Below are 24,298 nucleotides of genomic sequence, written 5' to 3' on the forward strand. Positions count from 1 at the left end.
AGAGGAGCAGCGCCCCGGAATCTCTGCAGGAAATGTTCTTTATATTAGACATATACAAGCAGGTCCTGTCAGATGCACAGCGGAGCTCGCTAGCTCTCGTCTCCTCCAAAATTCTTATCAAATGAAACCGCTAGACAAGGGAGATTGGGGAGAGGTAGATCTCATCTTCACACACTTTTAGGGCAGAATTTATTTTTACAGACCTTCCTATATATTTTTTGCCTTGATCCATCCTCTTCCCGCCGAGATCGGACGGAGCCTTTCTGCCGATTATGAATTTGATCAACCCACGGTTGGAAGGAAACCTACACATTTTTGACAGGAGCTGAAAATTGAGTCGTCAGAGAAATATTAGGACACATTTTCAATCATTTTGGTGCCGAAGGGGAGGCGAGAGCTTAGTTTTATATTGAGACATTACGCCGGCTGAAGGCAGAGAATGTTTTTCCCTGCCAGGACCTGATGCAATCCATTCAAGCCAACAAGTTTGGAGAGAATGTTGAGTTCAATCAATTCAGAACGTCGAGATGGAGCCCAACTCACTCCAGGTATTTCGCTCTCCTCCGCTCCTCCGATCCCGGCACCCCCCGGCACCCCCCAGCCCCCCGGCTCACCCACACCTCTGCACCCACCCACACCCCCCACAAACTTTTCACCAAACTTTTACCCTCTGCATCCCCCCAAATCATTTTTATTGTTTAAAAAAATCCCTGCAGTGATCATACATACATAATGTAATTCTACCGCCTCAGATGGAGAGGTAGGGAGAGGTGGGGGGCCCGGAGTCTTTTTTTTTTTTTTTTTTAAGGGAGGCAGAAAATTTGTGTGGGCTCTATTATTTTTTCCACCCAGCTTTATATCTGTTGGCTCTTCTGTATTAAGAGTGTGGATGTCTGTGTGTAAATGTGTCTGGGAATAGACGTTTGTGCTCTGATGGCTACATTATTTATTTGGTGCTTTTTTTCCCCTGCAGTGGGTCGGCTCACCGTGTGGCTTGCACGGACCTTACATTTTCTACAAGGCTTTTCAATTCCACCTTGAAGGCAAACCAAGAATTTTGTCCCTTGGCGACTTTTTCTTTGTAAGATGTACGCCAAAGGATCCGATTTGCATAGCGGAGCTCCAGCTGTTGTGGGAAGAGAGGACCAGCCGGCAACTTTTATCCAGCTCTAAACTTTATTTCCTCCCAGAAGACACTCCCCAGGGCAGAAATAGCGACCATGGCGAGGTGGTAAACTTATATCTCCCTCTCTTCTTTCTTTATTATTTTTTCCCGTAGTAATGCTTATTACAGGGCAAGCTTGAAAATACTGTATTCACTTCTGCAGGCGAACAGGATCGACTTCTTTTTTAAAGGGGTAGCGCCACTAGCTGGGGCTCGAGTATTTTGCCATTGTCAGAGTTTGGCTGTCAGCTTTACAAAGATCCAACTGCTGATTTTAGTCAAGATCAAATAACTTGTTCGAGAAGGGTTTTGTTCAAGGATGTGTGTGTGTGTGTGTGTGTGTGTGTGTGTGTGAGATCCTGCTATTGCCGCTTGAACATCACATGCTTTTTATATTTTTTGCCTTTTGAAAATTTACCTTCGCGTCTGGCTCGGTAGGGGATGGGTGGATTTCTTTCGGTGGGTTTCGATATTGTTCCCGTTTTTCTTTTTTTTTTTAAGTAAGTATTTGATATGTTTAAGAGGGCGGAAATTACGAAATGGAGGCAGAGTGAGATCAAAAGCTATTGAGTTGGCAAAGACGTGTTGAATAAAGTGATAAATGACAGGTACTGGAATAATACATTCAAATAACTTGCAGATCTGCCCGGGCGGATTTCAAAGCGGTCGTGTAACCGGCACAAACACGTTAAGCATTAACAACTATCTCTCGTCCCCACCCCCTCCCCCCGGACAAGCCATTTGATGTTCTAGTTTTCAATTACTCCACGCAAAGTGGACGCCTTCCAGCGCGATCTTTGGGGATGTGTGGGACGCGGACGGGGGAGGGAAGGGCAGAGGGGTGTGTGCTCACCCCCTGGCCCTGCGGGTCCGGAGTCCTCCGTGCCCAGACGGCGCTCCTGGGGAGGGTGGAGAGGGACAGAGCCTCCCCGGCACGTTTCTGGGCGGCCGCGGGGGCGCTCGCCGGCGCTCCCGGCAGGACGCCCGAGGTGAGCCCGCTGTCACCGGTCGCCGGGGCGGCCGCCCCTATTCGGCTCTGTCATTTCATGTGTGACCGCATTTCTGCGGGCTCCCCTCGTCAGCTGACCGACCTCAGCACCCTGGTACCTACGGGGGGAACTGTTTTGGGAAGGCTGTGCCTGCGGCGCGGCGGAGCGGGAGGGCGCGCGGCCGCCTGTCAAGGCTTTGTGTTGCCCAAGCGGGAGCAGGGCAATCAAACTCAGACTTCTGAGGGCAGCTAGCTCTGTGCCAGGCTTTCGAGTTGTCGAGGTAGGTGTAAGGACCTTTTTGTTAAGTGAATGGTTCCCCGTTTAACTCATCCCGGAGCTCGAAGCTGCCTGCCAGTCCTTCCAGAATTCCTCGGTCTGGTGGAGTTGATTGTACTTTTGGCACCTCCAGTTCACTCCTTCTCGCCGAGGTCGAGTTACCCGTCAGTGGTCTATGCCGGTTAATTACCGGAGTTCGTCAAAACGTTCGCCCTCGTTTCAGCCTCTTCGGAAATAAGCCCCTCCCTCCTCCCCGAACACCTCTCCCAACCCACACGACCTCCCCTCCGCCCTCCCGGCCAGCTATGGGTTTTAAATGTTCACCTTTCCCGACGTCTGCCGGCAATTTTACAAAGGTGTTGTTTGGAAATGCTGTGAAAAATCCTACAGCCTACCAACAGGTTGAGCTCTTTGCACCGCCCAAGGTTTGGCTCGGCCCCCTCCCCCGACCCAACTTTCCTGCGCAGCTGTCTGCCTTCCCCTCCCCCTCCTGATTTCTTATTATTTGCTTTTCAAATTTATTACTTCAACATGGCCTGTGATCTGGAAAAGGGAAGGATTAAATATCCAGAAAAGAGCTGGTGCCTAATAGACTTCTGACTGAACCCAGAAGGAAATTATTCAGTGTTTTATGGGATATTTTGTGGCCACGCTCTTTTTTTTTTTTTTTTCAATTGAAAGCGGAATATTTTTTAAAGACCCCGAATTGACCCCACTTGGTCCAGTTTTAATTTCTGTTGTGTAATTAAATAGTAAATTCTGATTTAAGAATAAAAGAAATATTAGCTGAAGGTTGCATCTGGTAGAACTAATGATAGTGAATAGATATATTTTTAAATACACGATTTTTTAAAAGACATTATTCATTATGGGGAAATGTAAGCGAACCATTTTAATGATCTTTGCGTTTCGTCGCTGCTATATGAGCCATACCTGAGAAAATTAATCTTGCCATTTAAAAGTAAACTCTAGGGGGTTTGGAGAGGGAGATGGCTCTATTTATATTCCTCAGCTGCATATACATCGTCTAATATTATGCATGATTTGTTTTTTAATGCTAACACGGCTGGTAATTAGCTGTATGATTATAGTTGTATATTTCATTAGGACTTTGGATGATGTCCTTGTGAATTATTCAGCCATATTAAAACAATTTTCAATTGAGATAATGACACGCCTCAAAATTATGCAAATACAGGCTACATTGTGCAAAATAATTATGACAAATGTAAAGCAGGTAGAAAGTTTCCCAGTGCAGATCGGTTTTCCACCCTGGTGATGTCATTTCCCCCCTGGCCTAAGATAGTCAGTCATTCATTAGCAGAATAGCAGCAGCAGTCTCCTCTGGAGGAGAGCCTGCAGAAACCAGCATTTACTGCTGGCACCTAGAGGGGGCAACAGGGCCCTCTCATTAAGACATTTGCTTTGTTTTCTCTTACTCTGTTAACTTGTTTATGTACAGCGAAATGATTTTATTATTGATTTTAAATAGTTTTGAATGATGCATTTGCCATTTGCAATGCATAACTGAAAGAGAAAGGTTTCCTGGTGACGTGCACTGTGCCTTGGAGAAAATGTTCAGCACATTTAAATCAGCCAGTACAGTTTATTTAAAGTAACCAAATGGAGGTTAATAATTTCTTGATTGAGCTGACATCAGCATCCATTTCAAAAGGACAGCCAGGACTCCGTATGCTTTTTTGGCTTAAGAGCATCATTCTGTCTTTTTATGATTTCTTGAAATATAAAGACATCAGTTCTAAAAACAGGGAAATTATCATTGTGCGAGATTAGAAATAGCATCCCTATGTGGTTTGCTATGATCTGCAGAGGACAATTTTTTTTTTTTTTGGTGGGGGAGGGAAATTTTCTTATTGATCTTTGCATTAATTGTATCAGGCTAGATAAGGCAGGGATTTGTATGCCCATTTTATAGATGGAGACAGAGGCTTGAAGAGTTTATGTGGCTTGTCAAAGGTCGCCGGCTAGAACCTAGGCCTTCTTAAGCTTTAGGGTTGCTTTATTTTCCCGCTGAAACCTACCCTTGAAACTAGAGCTTGAATACATCATATTATATTCCAGAAGTGTGTACTAAATGTGGGCAGTTCCTTGTGCATTTTAGAACTATGACTAGTCAGCTTTGCTAAAGGTCACCAGATATTTAGGCAGCAGAATCATTCTTATTCTATAAAGTGCAGTTAATCCTAGCCAATGTCATAGGACAATAACAGTTACATTTTAATACCATTATTAATAATCATTAACAATTTATTACTAGTTTAAGTAATTAGGATAATGTCTGGCCTGCTTATATCACTGCTGCCTACACATACTTAACAGTGCTGGCAGCTGGTGTGGAGGAAAAGCATTCCAGAGACTCACATCTTGATTCTACAACTTACTATTTGTTTGCCCTTGGATAACTGTAAACACTCTGAACCTCAGTTTCTTCATCTGCAAAATGGGAACAATAGTAAAGCTGACTGGGGATTGTTATAAATATCAAGAGACATTATTATGGGCAAAATTACTTTATAACTGTAAATTAAATAAATAGAAAAGAGGGCTTCCCTGGTGGAGCAGTGGTTGAGAGTCCGCCTGCCAATGCAGGGGACACGGGTTCGTGCCCCGGTCTGGGAAGATCCCACATGCCGCCGAGCGGCTGGGCCCGTGAGCCATGGACGCTGAGCCTGCGCATCTGGAGCTTGTGCTCCGCAACGGGAGAAGCCACAACAGTGAGAGGCCCGCGTACCGCAAAAAAAAAAAAAAAAAAATAGGTGGAGGTACAAGGTTGGATTTCAGCCTGACGGATCATAGGCTGGATTCTACAAGAAAGCTTGCCGGTCCCCTGCAACAGCAAGTGTGGATGAGTAAGTCAGTGATGTCAGGGAGTCAATATCAAGCATATCTGGGCACTACAGATTTTAGTATGCAGCCAGGGTATCTAACAGTGGTTTGACTATCACCAGCCTCACTATCCAGTCAAAAATTGTTAAAAATCCATATTCACAAGCCCCTACTGGAATTAATTTATTTAGAATCTCTGGAATTGGGGTCCAGGATTCTGCATTTTAAACAGTCTTGCTCTAGCTGTGTGGATCTTGGGCGAGTTTTAAACTCTGTGCCTCGGTTTTCTCATCTGTAAAATGGAAATATGGTACCTACTTCCCAGGATTATTTTAAGGATTAAAGGAGTTAATACATGTAAAGTGCTTACAACTGAGGTGGGCACATAGCAGGGTCTCCAGTAATGGCTGACTCATTATTATTATCATTAATATTAGTATTATTGTTCTCGTTAGAGTTTGAGACCACTACCATGGACCTTCCTAAAGAAAGCTTTTCTCTGTGAGAGGGCGGCATTTAGGTTAGTTTACTAGAACATATAGCCAATTCAGGTCCCCCCAGATCAGGCTGGCTTTCATCCATATGGTGGTTTTAGCTGTGTTGCCATTATAAAAGGCTCCTTAAGGATTTACGTTTTAGTATCGAAATATGCTGTCAACTGGATCAGCAGGAGTTTTTAGAAGATCACCTGATCATATCACAGACACATTCTGAAATTCAGGAGGTGCTGGACTGGCCTTGCTCTGCCTGTGGGTGGCCACTCACTGGGTCTCTGGTCCATTTCCATGAGCTGATTTCTTTTTTTAGAAGTTTCTGAGATCTCTTCAGTGTCCTCACTAGCCTTGCAGAATTTCTTTAACTTTTCTAAGCCTCAGTTTCTTCACCTGTCAAATGGATTTAATGGTTTCTACTTTGCCAAGAGAATTAGTAATAATAATGAAGAGGTCTTGGCAACTAGCCTCGTACCTATACATGCGAGCTCAGCAAATGATGGATGCTGTTATAATAGTTATCGTTTATTTTTAGTAATGATCTTAAGCTAAGAGAAGGAATATCTTTACTCTCTCCCTAGCAGGCCCTTTAGAACTAGGGTGAGAACTAATGAATTACATGGACAGAGTTTATTGGACTGTGACAAGTGTCAGCAAACTAAGGCCAAAGGGCCAAATATGGCCCACTGTCTGCTTTTGTAAATAAAGTTTTACTGGAACATAGACTGTTTATGTATTGTTTATAGCTGCTCTCAGACTACAGTGTCAGAGTTGAATGGTTGTGACAGTGACCATATGGCCCACACAGTGGAAAATATTTACTCTTTGGCCCTTTACAGAAAAAGTTTGCTGACCCCTGCCCTATGGAGTTGATCCGAAATAAGGAATGTGACTGTGTACCTTTTAGTCTTTCTTCCTTGGCTTTGGAGCAAGATCCAGTAATAGAAGAAATACTTTAACATTAATATGTCAAAAACCTTTATATGTACAAAATTCTGTTTTAGCATTGAGCCTAGGATGTTAAAATTTGAGAATCAGTAGAATGTATACTAAGTTGTATTTTGTATGGTTAAGTTCCCAATTCCAGCCAATGCTGGTTTCATCTATCTTGAGTTAATAAAAGGTGCTTGCTGAGTGCTATGTGCTCCGTGCTTTGCTAGGTACAGAGATGGATGTGAAACAATTCATGATGTGGCTTTTTTTCTCAAGAAGAGAGATGAGATCAGCACACGTTTTTAAAAAATGTAAAAGCAGTGTAAGATGTAACACATTGGTGAATTGTTCTGACAGTAAATGCAATACGTTTTCAAAGGAAGGGTCACTATATGTTTTTGGAAAACGCATGTGTTCAACTCCTCAGCTGCTGATTGAAGACCTACTAGGTGCTGGACAGTGGGGTACTGAGATACAGGAGAATGTCCCAGCCCTCAAAAAACTCTTAGTCTACCCCCATAGACAGACACTGGTCACAGAAAAGCTGTCAGACTCTTATCTGCATCCCTTAGTTAAAGTGGAGATTAACTAAGGTCACTATTTATTTGTAGCCTTTTGCAGTCTTTCTGGAAACTATGAAGTACTGTCTTCACCTTTGAGGTCTTATTCACTCCATGCATATTTATAGAGCACCCATTTTGTGCCAGAGCCTGTTCTAGGCCCCGACATCCAGCATTGAACAAGACAGACAAGTACCCCTGCCCTCAGGGGACTTATAGTCTAGTGTTTGGTTTTAATCTCCCCGGTAGTTTTCACATGGTGCTTCCTGGAATGGTTATCTGTGTGCTTTTCCTGTGCTTGTCACTCCCTCTTCCCCCTCCCCACTGCAGTGCTGTTCTCAGAAGCAGAGGGTTGTGTCTTACTTACCTCTGGGTCTCCCCACAGCAGTCAGTGCATTCATCAAGTATCTACTGAATGACTAAATGTCATGATTAAAATGAATGCTTCCCCACAGCCTGCTTTCTTTAAGCTTGGCCCAATTTCTTTCTTTCTGGCAGAGGGTCATTCACCTGTGGGCCAGCTCCAGCAGCCCACCTCACATTTCTTTCTCTTCTAAAATCCATATCATTTTGCACCATAGGCTGTGAAAATGCGCAAAGGTTTTTTTTTTTTTTTAAGTAGAACTCGCCGAAGAAATTAGTGACTACTTGGGACTGAATGATCAGGCGAGAGGCAGCATCTCCATCTTTTTCTTGTTTTGTTTTGTTTTGTTTTTTTGCGGTACGCGGGCCTCTCACTGTTGTGGCCTCTCCCGTTGCGGAGCACAGGCTCTGGACGCGCAGGCTCAGCGGCCATGGCTCACGGGCCCAGCCGCTCCGCGGCATGTGGGATCTTCCCGGACCGGGGCACGAACCCCTGTCCCCCGAATCGGCAGGCGGACTCCCAACCACTGCGCCACCAGGGAAGCCCCAGCATCTCCATCTTTTTGAGCATGTTTCCAGTCTTCAGCCTTCAGCCTATAGAAAGTCAGGGTTTTGGGGGAATTCCCTGGCGGTCCAGCGGTTTGGACTCTGAGCTTTCACTGCCAAGGGCCTGGGTTCAATCCCTGGTTGGGGAACTATGATCCCACAAGCGGCACACGGTGGCAAAAAAAAAAAAAAAAATTGTATTTAAAATAAATAAAGGTTGTTTAAAAAAAAAAAAAGTCAGGGCTCTGGGGTGGCAGTCTGCGGAAAGATGGGACTTCAGGGAAGGGGAGTCACTTCTCACCTGAGTGTTGGTTGGCAGTTCCGGCGAACTAGCATGTTTTCCAGACTGATGTTCTTGACGAGGCCACATGTTTGATAGCAAGTCAAAACCGTAATCAATTAAAACCTGTCTTGACATTTAGAGTGTCAGGCACATACTAAGGAAATGTTATGTTTATGGAGTGCGCGAGTCCATACATGTAAATACTTCGCTGTTAGTTATTAATAAAGCATGCCATTGTTCATAGTGGCATCTAGTGATACATGACTCAGGCTCATTTATCAAAGTCTAGTTTTAACCAATATCCAGAATATAATTGCTGGAATCAAATGGATTTGCTTGTCATTTTTTATAGCCAGCGTGGTTGGATATCTGCCATCTTCTACTCAGAAGAATATTGTAGCTAGTGATTACCCGTTGGCTTGGCTTTTAAATAAATTTGAAATAAATTTATTGATTGTTGGCTTAAGGATTCATTCGCCTCTCAGAAATGTGGTCATGGATTCCTGCATTTCTTGAAAAATCTGCTCCTGTGCCCTCGCACGAGGATGGCTTTTTCTAGCCGCACCAAGGTCCTTGCTGGCCTCCTGGAGATTAGAACCTGGGCCTTGGCCTTTGAAGAGCATGGCTCGCGTCCTGTACTGTGAGCACCCGTACGGACGACACGTTTCCAACGTGCAGATCATGATGACGATTGAAAGGGCGCTTTAGACGCATGCTAATGGCATCAAGTCTCCAGTACACACTTGCGTACATTAATTCTGCTTTTAAAATCAGACGCATTGTTAACAGCGTTCAAGATGGATATTTGACATTTGTCACACAGACTAGGACATGTGGTTTAACTGCATGAATCTTCTGTAGGATCTTTGTGGCTGTATGAATCAACGCACAGTGGTGGGTGTCCTTACACACATGAACGTCAAGTTCCGGGTCCCATCTCCATCCTTGAACAGAGAGAAAAACTGGGGGTAGAAACCACGTGTTGCTAGTCAATCTGGTGGCCCCATAACCATCTCCCCTCTCCCCACCTTTCCTTTCTCATGACTCCAGCGCACCTGGGCTGTGATGCGCATCCCTCCTCCCCAGAGTTGAGTTCCAAGCCGGATCAGTGGCACTAAACATTAAACTCTTGTCTTTGAGAATAATAGGCTTTGCTTTGTACACCCTCAAGCATGTTGAGCTACTGTGCAGGCTGGAAAATAAAAATGTTCTAATTGTGTCTTTTAAATAAGCATAGGATTGAATTAATTAGACCATATTTTGTCTTTAGTTGCTTAGTTACCCAATAGTATTCCTGGGCACGAGTAAGATAAATTGGCTCTTTTTGTGCTGCCTGTGTTCTTTAATCATAATTACTGTATTGCTTAGGAGAGTAAAGCATACATAGATTTTGAATTTTTTATTAATAGTCAAAAGTATGCATATGATATATAAAGTATATGCTGTTTAACCTGTTTTATATGCTTTTATGTGGGAAGAAGTTTTACTGTGGTGGTAACGTTTGCATTAGTTGCTCAAAGATGTAGTTCTGGGAAATACATAATTGAAATGTTTTTGAATTGCTTTTTCTGGCCTTTTCAATCTTATTCAAAATAATAGTGCCTCCAGTCCTAGAGCAGTCATTCTCATTTGATTTAACATCTTTCTTTGCACTGCACGCGCAGCGCCCAGTTTTAACCCTGCAGAGCCTAGATGAGGTTTTGTGATTCACGGGCCTCACACTTTGTGCCTATGTTTTGGGGTTCACACTGTTGGGGGGCAGCAGAGCGCCTGCATCCAGCGACCATTACTCCAGTGCCCTTTGCTCTGGCACTCTTCCGTGTTCCTCGCAGAAGGCTCCAGGGTTGGAGATCATAAGAGTTTGTTGTAGCTTGGACTGGACAGTGCTTTGTGCTTGCCTTCTAGGGTCATGCAAAATGGGATGTGGCTTCTGGAAGGAACTTGGGTTTCTAGCCCCCTATCCCACCCCTCCACCACGGAGGGCAGCAAGAGTTGGATAGCTTGATGTAGTTATTGAACAATGGGAGAGTCTGGCTTAAGACCCAGCATGTGTGCTGGGCAAATGTATGTGAAAATCGACCCCATTGTTCTGTTGTATTTGAAAGCAAATAAATTATTTACAGATATTTGCTAATTAAAGCACATGTTGTTTTACCAGCACAAAAGAACACGATATTACTGGAGACAAAGAAGTAAGTGCGAATAATTTAATCTTGATAATTCTGTGTGTTCTTCTTAAAGGACGAATATGTTTTAAAATATGTACATATACATACATATCAAAGTGTGTGTGTGTATGTATATACAGATATGTATATATGGAGTTGTGTGTTTGTGTGTGTGTGTGTGTTATTCTCACAAAGGAAGCCTTGCATACTACAGAGATAACAGGCCAAGTTACCATCCAGTTACCTGTCACTAGGCCTGCTCAAAGCTCCCTGTGGAACATTGGAGATGGAAATCATTTTGACAGAATACTGTTTTCCCTTTAGTCCAAGCTTTGCTTGCCGTCATCTATTTTGAGCTCAGCTCCGAGTACCATTGGGAAAAAAGCAAACTAGCCAGATACTGTACCAGGGAATAAAAATGTTCTCATTCATTACCTTGTCCTCAGACTTTGCTCAGTGATGGGCCCAGGTTTAGTGGTTTCTCTTCTGTAACGACCCAACTTTGGCGACGTTCTGATTGGAAATTTGCCTTGTGGAATGAGGGCCTCTGACGTGCGGTGAAGCCGTCCGATGCAGAATAGGTTGTTCTGATGTTCTGAGACCTTCTCCTGGCATGAACAATAGCCTGTCCATGGGTGCAGCCGGTCCCTCTGCCTCTGCCATCAGACATGTGTGCTTGTAGGCGGGACTGGCCAGACAGCTCTTGGCGCTGTTGATCACGATGACCAGGAAGACTTGCCATGCTTATCTCAGAAAAAGGCTCCTGGCTGATGTGCCATGGACGTTTTAATAGACTCACAGGATATTCAAGAGAACAAGTCCAGCCCCCTCTATTTAATAGATGCAGAGACTAACCAGAACCCAGTCCCTCAAGCACAGTGGTCTGCTGCTTTGGGGAAGGGCTGCTCTCTTGAGGTTACAGTCTGAGGCAAGTAGGCAAGTGTTTCCCATGGGCGTGTTCAGGGGGGTCGTTCCAGTGCCCTGTCTTACACCAGTAGTTGGTGCCTCTGTGGGAGATCACTTTTATGAAGTCACTAATGGAGTGTATGGTTTTTATTCTAGTGACGAGACACTTACCAAAGGGTGAGCGATTACACAGAAACCAGGCTTTGATATTCAGGGCCCCCTCTGGATTTCACCTTTATTACTCTCATTTCCAAATTCTTTCCTGGGGCCAGGAGGGCCCTCTGATAGGGATATTTATATTGACTCAAGAAAAGCATTCTTGGTGATAAACAGAATTGGCATTTCTGCTACCGTCTGATATTCATGGATGGTTTCTTTCATTCAGAAATTTTTATTGTGTGCCTGCTATGTGCTGGTTCTCTGCACTGGGATATAACAGTTAACACAGTGACTAATACCCAGATAAAGATTTCTGTTCTTATGTTACTCACTCTCTAAAGGAAGAAGGAAAAGGTGAGTTCATTGATTTATCCAAAATGGAGGAAACCCATCACCATACACTGTAGTCTTAGAACCACATTCACACTTCCTTCTTCCAGGTGCACAACCCAGAGGAAACTTCCCAACTTGCTGTTTTCCAAAACCATTTGCAAAAGTTTCACCCACAGTGTTTTCAATGAAGTTACATTTTTTTTCTATTGAGTAGCTATTATGTGTCAGGCACTGCAAATAAATTAACATATAATTTAAATACTCATTTAGTTCTCAAAGAAATTCTCTAAGGTTGGTAGTATTGTGACATTTCCACACTTTATAGACTAGGCAACTGAGACCAAAAGAGGTGTTAAGTAACTTGCCCAAGGTCACATCTAAGTGAGACTGAGAGGCAAGATTGAAAACACCAGATTCTCGATTCTGCCAGGTGATCTTCATATCCCCCTATTTAGAATATATTGAGAAATATATATATTTTCATTTTCATTATATACTGACCTATTCTTTATCTGAGCCTTTATGAATAGTTTCTTTTGGTCCTTCATCTATTTATTTAGTATATGGTTCTTGAAAGCTTCTATCCTGCTGTCTGGGAACTTGCAGTCAAATTGGCTGTTGACTGATACGCGAGTATTTGGTAATAATACCGCGCACCTGCTCAGTAAAGTGTTTGCACGGGCTCTTTAAATCCCACAAGCCCACGGGAGGAGCCAGGCACCTCCCTCCTGAGCGGCGTCTGTGTGCAGGCCGTGCTGTGCCCTGGAGAGACAGGTAGGAAACCAGGCAGATCCTGCCTTCGTGGGGCTTCTCACTGGGCGGGGAGCACAGGCACGATTAAGCAAACAATCCTAAATAAATGGGTGATTTTGTGGTGCGGTCAGCATGGAGAAGGGAAAATACAGCGACCTATGATGGCGTACCTGATCTTGTTAGGAAGGTCTCTGGAGGCATTTTGCAAGAAGTAGTGTTTGAACTCAGGGCTAAAGAGATTCCAGTGACGATTGGGAAAAGGTTTCTTGGTAGGATGTGGAGGGGGGAGCGTTCTCCCTTTGGCATGATTTCTGGGCTGAGCTGAATCTTGGTGAACCCAGGAAACAGGTTAGAGACGCCCACTGAAGCCCACTGGAGGCACCTACTATTTTAGATCCCATTGAGACACCTGCGTAGCATTTTCAGAACTGATTTACATTGGCTGGCTGTGGAGAAGTAGAAAACGGAGCCGCAAACTAAGGCCTATAGGCCAAATCTGGCCCGCTGCCTGTTTTGTCAATAAAGTTTTATTGGCACACAGCCACCTGTTTACAAATGGTCTCTGGCAGCTTTCACACTATCGTGGCAGAGCTGAGTAGTTGCGACAGAGACTGTGACGCACAGAGCCTCACGTGTTTACCATCTGACCTTTTACGGTAAATGTTTGCCTGGCCCCTGGTCTGATATGACTTTAATAAAGTTAGTAGTAAAACTAGGTGTCGACAGCTTCACATGGACATTCTGTTTACTCTTAACAGCCACAGTACTATGAGGGAGGCTCTAGGGCCATGTCATTCTGCAGGCGGGCAACCCGAGAGTCTAGGTCACCCGTCCAGGTTTCTAAGTTCACTCATCAGGTAAATGACAGAGACTGAATGGGAGCTCGAGTTGTCTTGATTCCAGAACACAGGCGGCAGACGCCTCGTGCTGTCCTGCTGACAGGTCGAGGAATTGGGGGTTGTATCCGAAGAAGGGTGTCAAATTTGCTGAGGTTTTTCTCTGTGAAGTAAAATAGCACAACTGCTGTATCCTGTTCAAAAACCACCTCCTCTATGATGTCTTCCACTGACGAGGAGAGAAAGGAGCCTGGAGCAGAGGCACAGGTGTGGGCCGGGCAGGGAGGCCGAAGTGGGTGGAGCCAGGCTGGGAGACAGAACCGGGGGGCGTGTGACTCGTCTGGATGTTGCCCCTCAGGTCCTGTCGAACGTTGCATGCGGGCAGCAGTGTCATTTGATGTTGCCATATCTTTCCATTTTTTCAAGAGACGTGCCAGAAAGCCAGATTTTTGTGTGGTTTTAGTTGGCAGTTCCATAAAATTTTTAAGAAAACTCTGTGGGCCAAACTCAACATGTATTCAGTCTAGATGTGGCCCACGGGCTGCCACCTTGCACTCTCTGGAGGAAAGCTTTGGAATGTTACAGTTTTGAAAACTTTCTCACATTTGGCCCGTTTTCTGTAATGAAGCAAAAGGAACCTGTTAGTCCTAAAGGGGCAGCAAAGGGAGGAGGCCAGGCAGCCCGGTGGGCAAAGCCCTCACCATTTTCTCCAGCCGAAGCTCCAGAGTCTGGAGGGATGGAAGGAATGGACGGACGTGCAAGCTGGGGCCCACAGTCAGGAAGGGCACAGGGATTAAGATGTGGGAAGAGGGGCTTCCCTGGTGGCGCAGTGGTTGGGAGTCCGCCTGCCGATGCTCGGGGACACGGGTTCGTGCCCTGGTCCGGGAAGATCCCACGTGCCGCGGAGCGGCTGGGCCTGTGAGCCATGGCCGCTGAGCCTGCGCGTCCGGAGCCTGTGCTCCGCAACGGGAGAGGCCACAACAGTGAGAGGCCCGCGTACCGCAAAAAAAAAAAAAAAAAGTGGGAAGAAAGAAGTGTGTGAGTGGGGAGGTGGCCTGGAGCCATGCTGAAGGCGCCCTGCCGAAGGGGGCTTGTGAGCAGACCCTTGAAAATACTTCGGCCTTTCATGGGTAGAGATTTTTGAGGAGTGAGAATGACAGAAGGGGAAATCCTTGGCAGATGAAGCCATAGGCAAGTAGGAAGGCAGGACTTGGCAGTGTTGGATGTGGTCTGTGTTCGGCAAAGGAGCAGGGCTGTGGTGGACAATGGGGTAGACTGAAGCCAGACCTCGGGTCGTCTAGCTGGTCAGGTTGAACTTGAGCCTAGAGGCAGTGCTGATTACTAATTTCCCGTGTGTGTTTTTTCTTTCTGTTTAGAATATAAACTCTTAGTCTCAAAGCTTGGTAGAACCACATGTGTGTATGTACTCTGATAGTAGCTGCACGTCATCTTGGTCCATTACTTAATTTTTCTGGGGTCTCTGCTTCCTTATCTGCGAAGTAGGCTAATCTTGCTGGGCTGTGATTATCAAATGAGACTTGTATGGGCATAAAGTCTCAAACCCTGAGCTGGCTAATAGAAGACCCAGGCCGTTAGCAGATGCTAGTCATCGACCCTGTCCTTTCCGGCCTGGGACCAAATCCGAACTTCATTGTCTCCATGAAGTCTGTCATGGTGCTAAGACTGTTAATAGCCCCTTACTAAGTAATTTATTGGTTGAATCATTGGGTTACTATTGTTTGAAAAAACAATAACTAAGAAAATTATCAATTTAAATTGAGTTAAACTTCCTGGTTCTCCGTCTGTCCTGAGAGGTTTTTCTTGTGTTTAGGTTCAGAGTTTTTGATTCATGTTTGAAGTTTCCAGTCACTGTGAAGGAGTCACCCTGCAGCCCATTCTGCTCTGTTCTATTTGGGTCTTAAAGGACCCTCAGGGGGCATTTCTTCCATCAGCCACAACAAAATAAAAAGAGATGGGAGTCAAGAGACCAAACCTGCATTCCAGATGTCCCACCTCAGTGTGCCGAAGAAAGTTCAGACCTGGTGCTTCCCAGGTCCCTCCCCTTTCGTGATGCAGCTTCTGGGAAACCTGGTGTTGATGCGCTGAATGTGCACAGCCTTGAATTTATTGTAAATACCTTCCCTTTCCCGCCATTTAAAAAGAGCCTCTCCTAGTTCTTGTTTTTCAAAACACCCCTAATCTGGAAATGGGTTTCACCCCCTTGTCCTCTCCTCCTTTTCCTCTTTCGGTGGTGGTAAGGAGTGTAATTCCAGACCAACTCCTTTGAGATGCGTGATGCCAGGTTCTTTCAAAAAGCAGAAAGCATCAGCAGAAAGAAGGACATAAAGGGCTTGAGCCCCAGCCACAATGGCTGGGGAACCTTAGAAGAAGGATCTTCAAAATAGAGGCTGCCTGCTGGGCCATTAAATCCTTTTGCTTTGGGTTAATCCCACAGTGTTTATCAGATGACTAGGATTCAGATGAAAACACTGCTGTAGTACCCAGGCTCCTCGCCAAATTATTCCAAAATCTAGTGTACATGGGTTATAGATACAGAAAATAATTCAGTTCTGTATGTCTTAAGTGAGATAATCTGTTCCATTCTGTTTCTTGTGCGCGTTCTCCATAATAGTCTAATTGTGTTCTGTACTCCTGGGGGCTGAATGTGTCAGCAACAATGCATTGGGTTGTAAAATATGCATCCCCAACTATCTGGGCAGGCAAGAAGGAGGTTCTAGTAAAAAGGCTGAAGATGTTTTTTCTAATGCAAATGGTATGAATCACACACATGGTAGTGTCCTTTAAAATTATCAGTAGGCTCTGTTTTTTTTCTTTACAGTTATAGGTCCTGTTTCTCCACATTTTGGATGTTACTCGATCAGTAATTCAATAGACAGCCAAGCAGGTGTTCAAATCACTTCTGACCCCCAGAATTCCTTAAATGACCCCTCGAAGTAGTGGAGTGAAAACATTCTCAGCATGACAGAATATTGAGGTACCTCAGTTGCCTTAATTCTTTTTTTTTGGCCTTAATTTTTAAAGGCTATTTTCTGCCTTTTTTCTCTCTTTTTAAGGAAAGAGAAGCCTTGCTTTGATCTTGGCCATGAGGGCTAGAGGATTGTGTATGTACAGGACCTGTAGATTGTACATGTAGGCAGCACCGTTGTCTAACTGGTCAGCTGTGCCAAGGCCCTTGAGAAGGTGAGAGGAGGACAAGAGACACGAGGCTTGGAATTCTTCTGCAGTAGCGGAGGACATAATATAATCTTGCTCTTAACATTTCTATTTTTAAATATAGGCCTTTTGACGGCAAACTTTTATTCAGTTCACTTCAACCAATATTTATTAGTACACACAAGGTACCGTGGAGGTGATAAAGAGATGAGTAAGATTGGCCTTTCTCCCTCTAGTTGCTTAGAGGAGAGAGAACATAAAGTCAGCCTTACTGGACAAGCTTATATTTTATTCTGCCCCTTCTGTCCTGAAAAGGGGTGCTTATACTGTTCTGTAGTATTCTTGGAGATTTCTATGGATCCCCTTCCGTCCTGAAAGGGTTGCTTATACTGTTCTGTAGTATTCTTGGAGATTTCTGTGGATACCCCCCAACAAGAAAAGATCTCTTTTACACGCAGTTATTTCAGGATTTAGGCAGTTGCATAAAGCATTCTTCCATTGGCTTGTCAACTTCTCAGCAGAAATTAATCTCATTTCCAGGCACAGTTAAAACTGGTATTTAGCACCTTGTTTCACAGGCTTTATTTCATTGTCACACAAAAATATGTCAACGTATTCCACGTTCGAAGATTAGTGTACTAGCTCTCTATTGTTGTGTAACAAATTACCCCAAACTTCCCATCTTAAAGCATTTCTCATTCACAGTTTCTGTAGGTCAGGAGTCTGGGTAAGACTTAGCTAGGTGTGTCTGGCTTGGGGTCTCTCAAAGCTGCAGTCAGGGTGCCCGGCGGGCCCTGAGTCATCTCAAAGCTCTCTAGGGCTAGAATCTACTTCTGAGCTCACTCCTCTGCTCCTGGGCTGTTGGGCTGACAGCCTCCTTCCTTGTTAGCCGTTGACCTTGACCTCCCTGGTTCCTTGCCGAGCTGCATGGGCTTCTCCACAGGCCAGCTCCAGTGTGGCAGTTGACTTCCCTCACCGTGTGTGAGCCAGCCAGGAGCCACAGTCCTTTGGTAAACTAATCTCAGAGTTGAAATCCCATCACTTTTGCCTAGGTCTGTTTGTTAGATCTGGGACATTATGTCCTGCCCATATTCAAGGGAAGGGGATCACACAAGGGCATGAATACAAGGAGGTGGGTGGGGATCACTGGGTGTCCTTTTAGAGGCTGCCCGCTACAATCAGCGGTGGAACCAATCACCTTAGTATAAAGCTAGTCTGATGTGGATTGGAAGATAGTCTTCTTACCCTGTCTCGCTCTTTTTTTCCCCTTTTGTTGTTATTATGTATTCTCCTTGAGTGGTTCTTCCAAATACCTCCCCACTCTTCTGGGCATTTAATTATAGACGATGTACATAATAGATAGCAGACTGCTTTAATCCTTCAAATACTTGTTAGTCTTAGAGCATGTCAACAACTTATATTGGGTCTTTCTAAAACCTAATGTCATATATATATAAAAATTTATTTAGTTATTTTATTTTATTTTATTTTTGGCTGCGTCAGGTCTCAGTTGCCCCATGGCATGTGGGAATCTTAGTTTCCCGACCAGGGATCGAACCCATACCCCTGCAGTGGAAGGCGGGTTCTTTTGCCAGTGGACCACCAGGGAAGTCCCAAACCTAATGTCTTGATCAGTGAATTTGGGGCGTTTTGCTGGAAAGGACATTGCGCCTGGTGTGATGATGAGTCTGCAGAGAGAAGGGGAATGAGGACGCTGTAGCTGGTATAATTAAACAGGCTCCTAAATGCATAAAAACATAGGTATGTTTCATGCACAGTGTTTGAGGAGGGGCATTAAATCAGGTTGGCATATGTCCATGTAACTAAGTCCTAAACATCCAAATGAAAGGGATTGTTGTCCCAGTTTGTGTTTCTAACAGGTGAACCTATAGGAAACAAGGATCTCTCAGCCACTCTTCAACTCTGTGCGTATGTCAGGGAGCAGCTGGCCTTCCATCTTTTAAATTCTGTGGAAATTATCTGTTTCATGGGAAAACTCAACTGTTCCTCTTTCAGGGAAGATGCAACTTGGTTTTAGATAAAGTGCTTAAAACACACCTATGTAGGCATTAAAGGTTTGAGAAAAGGGTGGCATTAAGCAGATTCTGGTCAATTATTTTTTAATATCTTTTCCCAGTCTGTTGATTCTCTTTTCACTTTTTATTTATTTATTTATTTGGCCATGCCACACGGCATGCGGGATCTTAGTTCCCTGACCAGGGATCGAACCCATGCCCCCTGTAGTGGAAGTGCGGAATCCTAACCACTGGGCTGCTGGGGAATTCCCAGATTCTGGTCAGTTTTTAATAATGGAAATTGATTTATGGGGTAGCTTCCATGCGAAACCTGCCAGAAACTTAGAGAAAAGGAGTCCGGATTCAAATTTAGAAGCATGTATCAGCTATAGGATATATGTATGCTATGTGCTTTTTCTTTCACCTTGAATTTGACAACATACCACGTCCCTCCCAGTGCCTTTGTATCCTGTTCCCTCTCCGTGCAGATTTTATTATCTGGCCCCCCACTCCCCTCTCTGCCAACACACACACACACGTACCCTAACCCCACACACAACTGTAGGATCCAGGAAGGTACGGATTTTTATTTGTTTTAATTTCTGACTATGATCCCAGTGCCTGACATATAGTTAGTGCTCAATAAATATTTGTTGAATGAATGAGCTCACTTATGACAGTTTCTCATTGTATAAATCACACTTAGCTGAGGACTGTGCTTTACTGTATGTGTCCTGTGTCCCCCACCCCCGCTAGACTGCAGTTCTTCCCCAGCCCCCTGCTGTTCCTAGTGCCTTGCGCAGCTCAGAGTAGATGTTCCGGACGTTGAAAGTGAAAGAATGAATGGATTCTCTGGCAAAGGAGACTAGAGAGAGAGTAACCTTCACTTCTAGGCAAGTAACAGGAGCCCTGGGCACTGCCCATTTCTGAAGGGCAGCACCCGTGTCTTCTTCATCCTTCTCTCTGCATGGCTGGTTCCCAGTCCAATGCCTGGCACAGAGCAGAGTCAGTGCAGGTTAATTGGATCAGATTGAGTTGAGTTGGGGGAAAAGCTCAAACAAAATCCCTCCTGACAGTAGCACTGGATGAAGCTCAGCTTGTGATAGCTCCTTCTGGATTCCCTTTTGCAACTGTTTTGTCGGAATGCCCAGTAGCATTCATCCACTCATTCGTTCATTCACGCATTCAGCTCCTCCTGGTGGTCTACGGAATATCAGAAGATGTGGAAGGCAAGTTACAGCCCCGCCTTCAGAAAGCTTACCTTGAGGGAAACTTGGGCTTTATTCTCTGGTTTGTACCGCCTCACTGAGGTGGCAGGGAGTTGGAATCAGGCAGCCATAGTTGCTCGTGTCTGTCCTCTGTGTTGGCCTCCACACCACAGTCTTTGAACAGGGGTAGAAAGGTCACCAACTGTGGTTGCAAATTGGCTCTTATATTAATCCTGGCTTATTCAGAAACACTCAATATTTTTCCAAACTGAGTTTAGAGCTTTTGACTGAAGCCTGAATCAGTTACTGTGTCAGAGCATATCACTGGTATGGGAAAAGCTAGAACTGTAAAATACAAAGCCCCTTTTGAGTAATCCAATATAGGATAATTACATTATTAAATAAAGCCGTGGGTCTCAAATTATTCCACTGCCCTTGTACATGTGAGGATAATAATGTGAACTGTGCTAAGTGAACAAAGTGAAAAAAAATGTTTAACAAGAGGGAGCACGTCTAAATCATATGTTTATGTTTAAATAAAGGCTCCAGAAAACAGGAAGATTTACTTGGTTTCTACATTAAAATGTGCTAAATAGGCGTAAGGCTTTCGCTGACTCTCTGTGAAGACTGCTCTTCTCATTAATGACAGCAGTATACCAAGGTGCTGTGCACGATCACCAATAACCTTGACTCTTCAGTCGGCTCCCACCATGATTTTCATAGACCAACAGGGGTAATGAATTTCCTTCTTCCTTTTAGGGTCTTGATTGAATACGGGCCCTGCTGAACTTCGTACCTGGGCAGTGTGCCGTATGCCTGTAAAACTAGGTGGAAAAAAGGTCAGCAGATGTAAAAGTAATGGTTTGAAGCCACTCACCATATTAGAACATCTCGGTTGGGTGGTGGTTGAGTTTGGGTTTTATGGTTACTGTTTTTGCTTTTAGAGAATGTTCTCATAGGTAACTCAGCTGCGCGTTAACCCTGGAATTGGCCTCATTTATCTTCTTTTGTTTCTGTTTTAATGGCCAGAGCTAAGTATGTGGGGGCCAAGCTAGTTTTTATTATGGCGACCTGAAAGTAGTTAAAAAATAGACTGTGATGTTAACACCCTATTAATTTGGCTAAAGGAAGGGTAGGCTGGCTCAACCATTGACTTAAGGCATCTTCTCTACATATCACATGCTTGCCTGTTTAGAGAGGTTGCTGGGATGCATTTTCTTGATTTCTGTGTAAATTTATTTTTAATCTTAGGGAGGAAAGAAGATGCATGCGTAGTAAATCCAAAAGGAAAGAAATGGAACTGGGAATTAATGAGAGGATGTTTCTGGGGCTTTCTTTAGAGTGGGCCTTCTGGTCATGGGAGCAGGCTGCATCCTAACAGGTTTTAGATTAGCGAGTATTAAAAATGTTTTTAGGAATATTAAAATACTTAGGGTTTTTGAATTACTTATTTGATACTCAAATGCCTTTGGCTGTGCCATGAAGGATGGTCACATTACGTTTGACAAATCGCTGCTCAGAGCAGTCTTCTGTTTGCTTACTCCCTGTAATTGCACCAGGATGGATTTCCAAAATTCACCAAGCCACAAGCATCACCCCAGTGTCTGGTGAGGGGGAGGGAAAAGGCTGGAAGAGAAGGGGCTGGCTTGGGAAATTGGAACCCAATACGCTAATCAGCCTCCGTGGCAAATCCATTTCATCGTGTTAAGGGAGTCACGTTAACCCTTAGCAAACCTGAGAGGATTCCTGCGTCGCTCAGACAACAGGAAAGCCTTCACATTTTTAACTAGTGCGTGTAGTCTTACTTTGGGGGCAAAACCAAAATACAAATGAAAAAATTACAAATCTTTTTGTCCCCAAATGACCTTGAGTCCCAGCCACCCCAGGAAATTGCTGGGAGATGGGGAAGGTTCACTTATCCCAGGATAGGAGTAGGTTGGGGTGTTACTACTATAAAGGCTTAGAGACCAATTTCCCAGAGAAATGATAGGCTTATCAAGCTGGTTTCTGGTTCTACTTCAGTTTTGTCATCTCTGAAATGGGCCTGAGGAGACCTACCTCAGCGAGTCCTCATGGGGATTAGATAAGATGATGTCTGTTAAATTCATAGATGAACGTCTGGGTAGAGTAAAGCACCTCAGAGTTTGCCACCGCTGTATCCTTGAGGGTTAAGGAGAAGCCCAGACATTCTTAATTGCTTTCCGGCCCACCCTTGGCCTTGGAGGTACCCAGCAGGAGCTCCAGGGATATTATTGTCCCCAGACAAAGAATTAAGAGGAGTAAAGAACATGCACAGTTCCTTGCAGGTGACATCTGAAGATCGCTCACCCTCCTTCCCTCATTTTCACTTAAAGTGATGTTACGTAATAACAGTAATAGCCATCATTTCTTAGATGCCTGTGTTGACAGTTGTACTAGAACTACTCCAACAGCCTAGTTACCCTGTGAGGTGGGTTCTTTTATCTGATTCCCCCCGCCCTTTTTTTAAATGAGACCTTGGTGAGATAATGTCACGTCCCAAGATTAACATTGACATTAAACACAGTAGAGCCACCTTTGAACCCGGGTCCATGAGACTCAGAAGCCAGTGCTTCCTCAGCTCTCAGTTTCCCCCAGTGTGGGACATCCAGACAGGGGGACCATTAAAAATAAATACTTGTTGTATGCTTTGGGCCCAGCACAATCCATGGCTCCTTGGGAGGTACAAGAGAAGTAAAAGTTAAACGTCCTCGCCGCTAAAAAGTCTCTGCAATTCTGGTGTTTACTGTAGGAGAGAGAATTATGCAACTCAGAATCAAATACTGACACCTAACAAAGATTTAACATTATGTCACAGGTAATAAGCACAGTAATTCCCAGTTCGGGGACCAAGTTAGTGTTGATATCATTTTATTTTGCCGAGTAAGGACGTTAAAAAGCAGCTACCAGCATCCATTACCATCCTCATTTTAGAGGAAAGAAAGATTATTGTAACACCAGTTGAAAGGAAGAGAGGTGAAGTCCTAAATAGCAGGTGTGCAGGGAGCCTCTCCAGATCAGCGCTGCACCCTTCTCTCTGTCCTGGAGGCCCCCTGTGTGGCTCCAGTAACAGAGCTCCTGGGACCAGGGGCTTCCAGTGCCGTTCCCCCACAGAAGAGGGAGGGAGGAAGGAGAATGAAGGCAAGTGTTTATTCCCTGTCCTTACATGGGAGGTTCCCCCAGGCTGTTGGTGTGCCTCTAAGGAAGAGTCACAGCCACTGGTAGAAGGATCTGCTGGTAACCATCCCCCGCCCTTTTGACGATTTCACCCAGGAGTGGTGATGGCTGAGATGCTGTTAGCCCAGGTTCCTGCATTACCGCTCTCTTAGGGTTCTTTTATATCCCACCAACATCTTTGTCATTAGTCCCTTTGTAAAACCCTCCTTGGATTATCATTACTCAACTGTTCCATGTCTTTCCTGTTGGGATCCTGGCTGATACAAGGGTAGTCCTTGAAATCTAGCATATTTAGCTTCTTGAAATACTCACTGTGTCGTCTTCATTTTTCTCATTTCATTTTTCTCATTTCACCACTGACCAGTGAAAGCTTCATCTTGTTGACCCACATTACCATTCTCTTTTGCCAGACCTTCTTGGACCTCTGATTGGCAACCACGTGCCTGCAGAGTGAAACCTTTTACTCACTTTGTAGATGTCCTGTTAGCAGAACATACTAATGTGTAACAGGGAGAGTCATGGGGCAGATGGTACCTTGAATATCAGGTATCTGAGGGAGGCTTGCGAGCAATGGAAGTGGCTAACGCAGCCAGGCCCAACAGGACACTTTCTTCCCCTTGCCTGAGTCCATTGGTGCAAAACCCCAGGATGTTTGGGGACAATTAAGGTGAATATGCCGTGTTTTCCTGTTTTCATTCTACGCCCGCACCCCGCTCGCCAACCCCTCTGATAATACACATATGTGTTTATTGTCCTTTGGGCTCCATTAACATAGCTGAACATGGCTGTCCTCAGCAATGGTCTGTTATTGGGTACCACGTGGTGCTGTAGGGAAGGTTCCGTTCATGTCTTCTCTCCTGAGGAATGATATATTAATAAAAAATATATATATAGGTTTAGCTCTGTTTAACAGAGACCCAGAATTAAAGCTGCTTAAATAAGTTGGGAGTTCAAAATCTCTCATGTCACAGCCTATGGGTAAGTGTTTCAGGGTTAGTATGATGGCTGGGTTCTACGAAGTCATCTAGAGACCTGACTCCCTCTAGCGTTTTCTCCTGAGATATGTGCCTTTATTTGTATGATCCAAAGGCATATCCA

The 24,298-nt window shown here is 44.5% G+C and overlaps 1 protein-coding gene across 2 annotated transcripts in view; it reads left to right on the top strand.

Annotated features, from left to right (window-relative positions):
* Positions 1–519: 519 nt before the first annotated feature.
* ARID5B (AT-rich interaction domain 5B) overlaps positions 520–24,298 on the top strand; it is a 189,161-nt gene continuing 165,382 nt past the window's right edge. The window contains exons 1-2 of one of the 2 annotated variants that reach the window (XM_029245550.1): positions 520–548; positions 974–1,228. In XM_029245550.1, coding sequence (XP_029101383.1) covers positions 528–548; positions 974–1,228 — 276 coding nt within the window. In that variant the 5' untranslated portion in view covers positions 520–527. Of the gene's footprint in view, positions 549–973; positions 1,229–20,765; positions 20,845–24,298 lie in introns of those variants that run through there. The other variant, XM_029245551.1, reaches the window with a different exon arrangement.

This window comes from Monodon monoceros, unplaced genomic scaffold (assembly GCF_005190385.1).
Source record: "Monodon monoceros isolate NGI ecotype Baffin Bay Population unplaced genomic scaffold, NGI_Narwhal_1 Super_Scaffold_4, whole genome shotgun sequence".
NCBI classification, from domain to species: Eukaryota; Metazoa; Chordata; class Mammalia; order Artiodactyla; family Monodontidae; genus Monodon; species Monodon monoceros.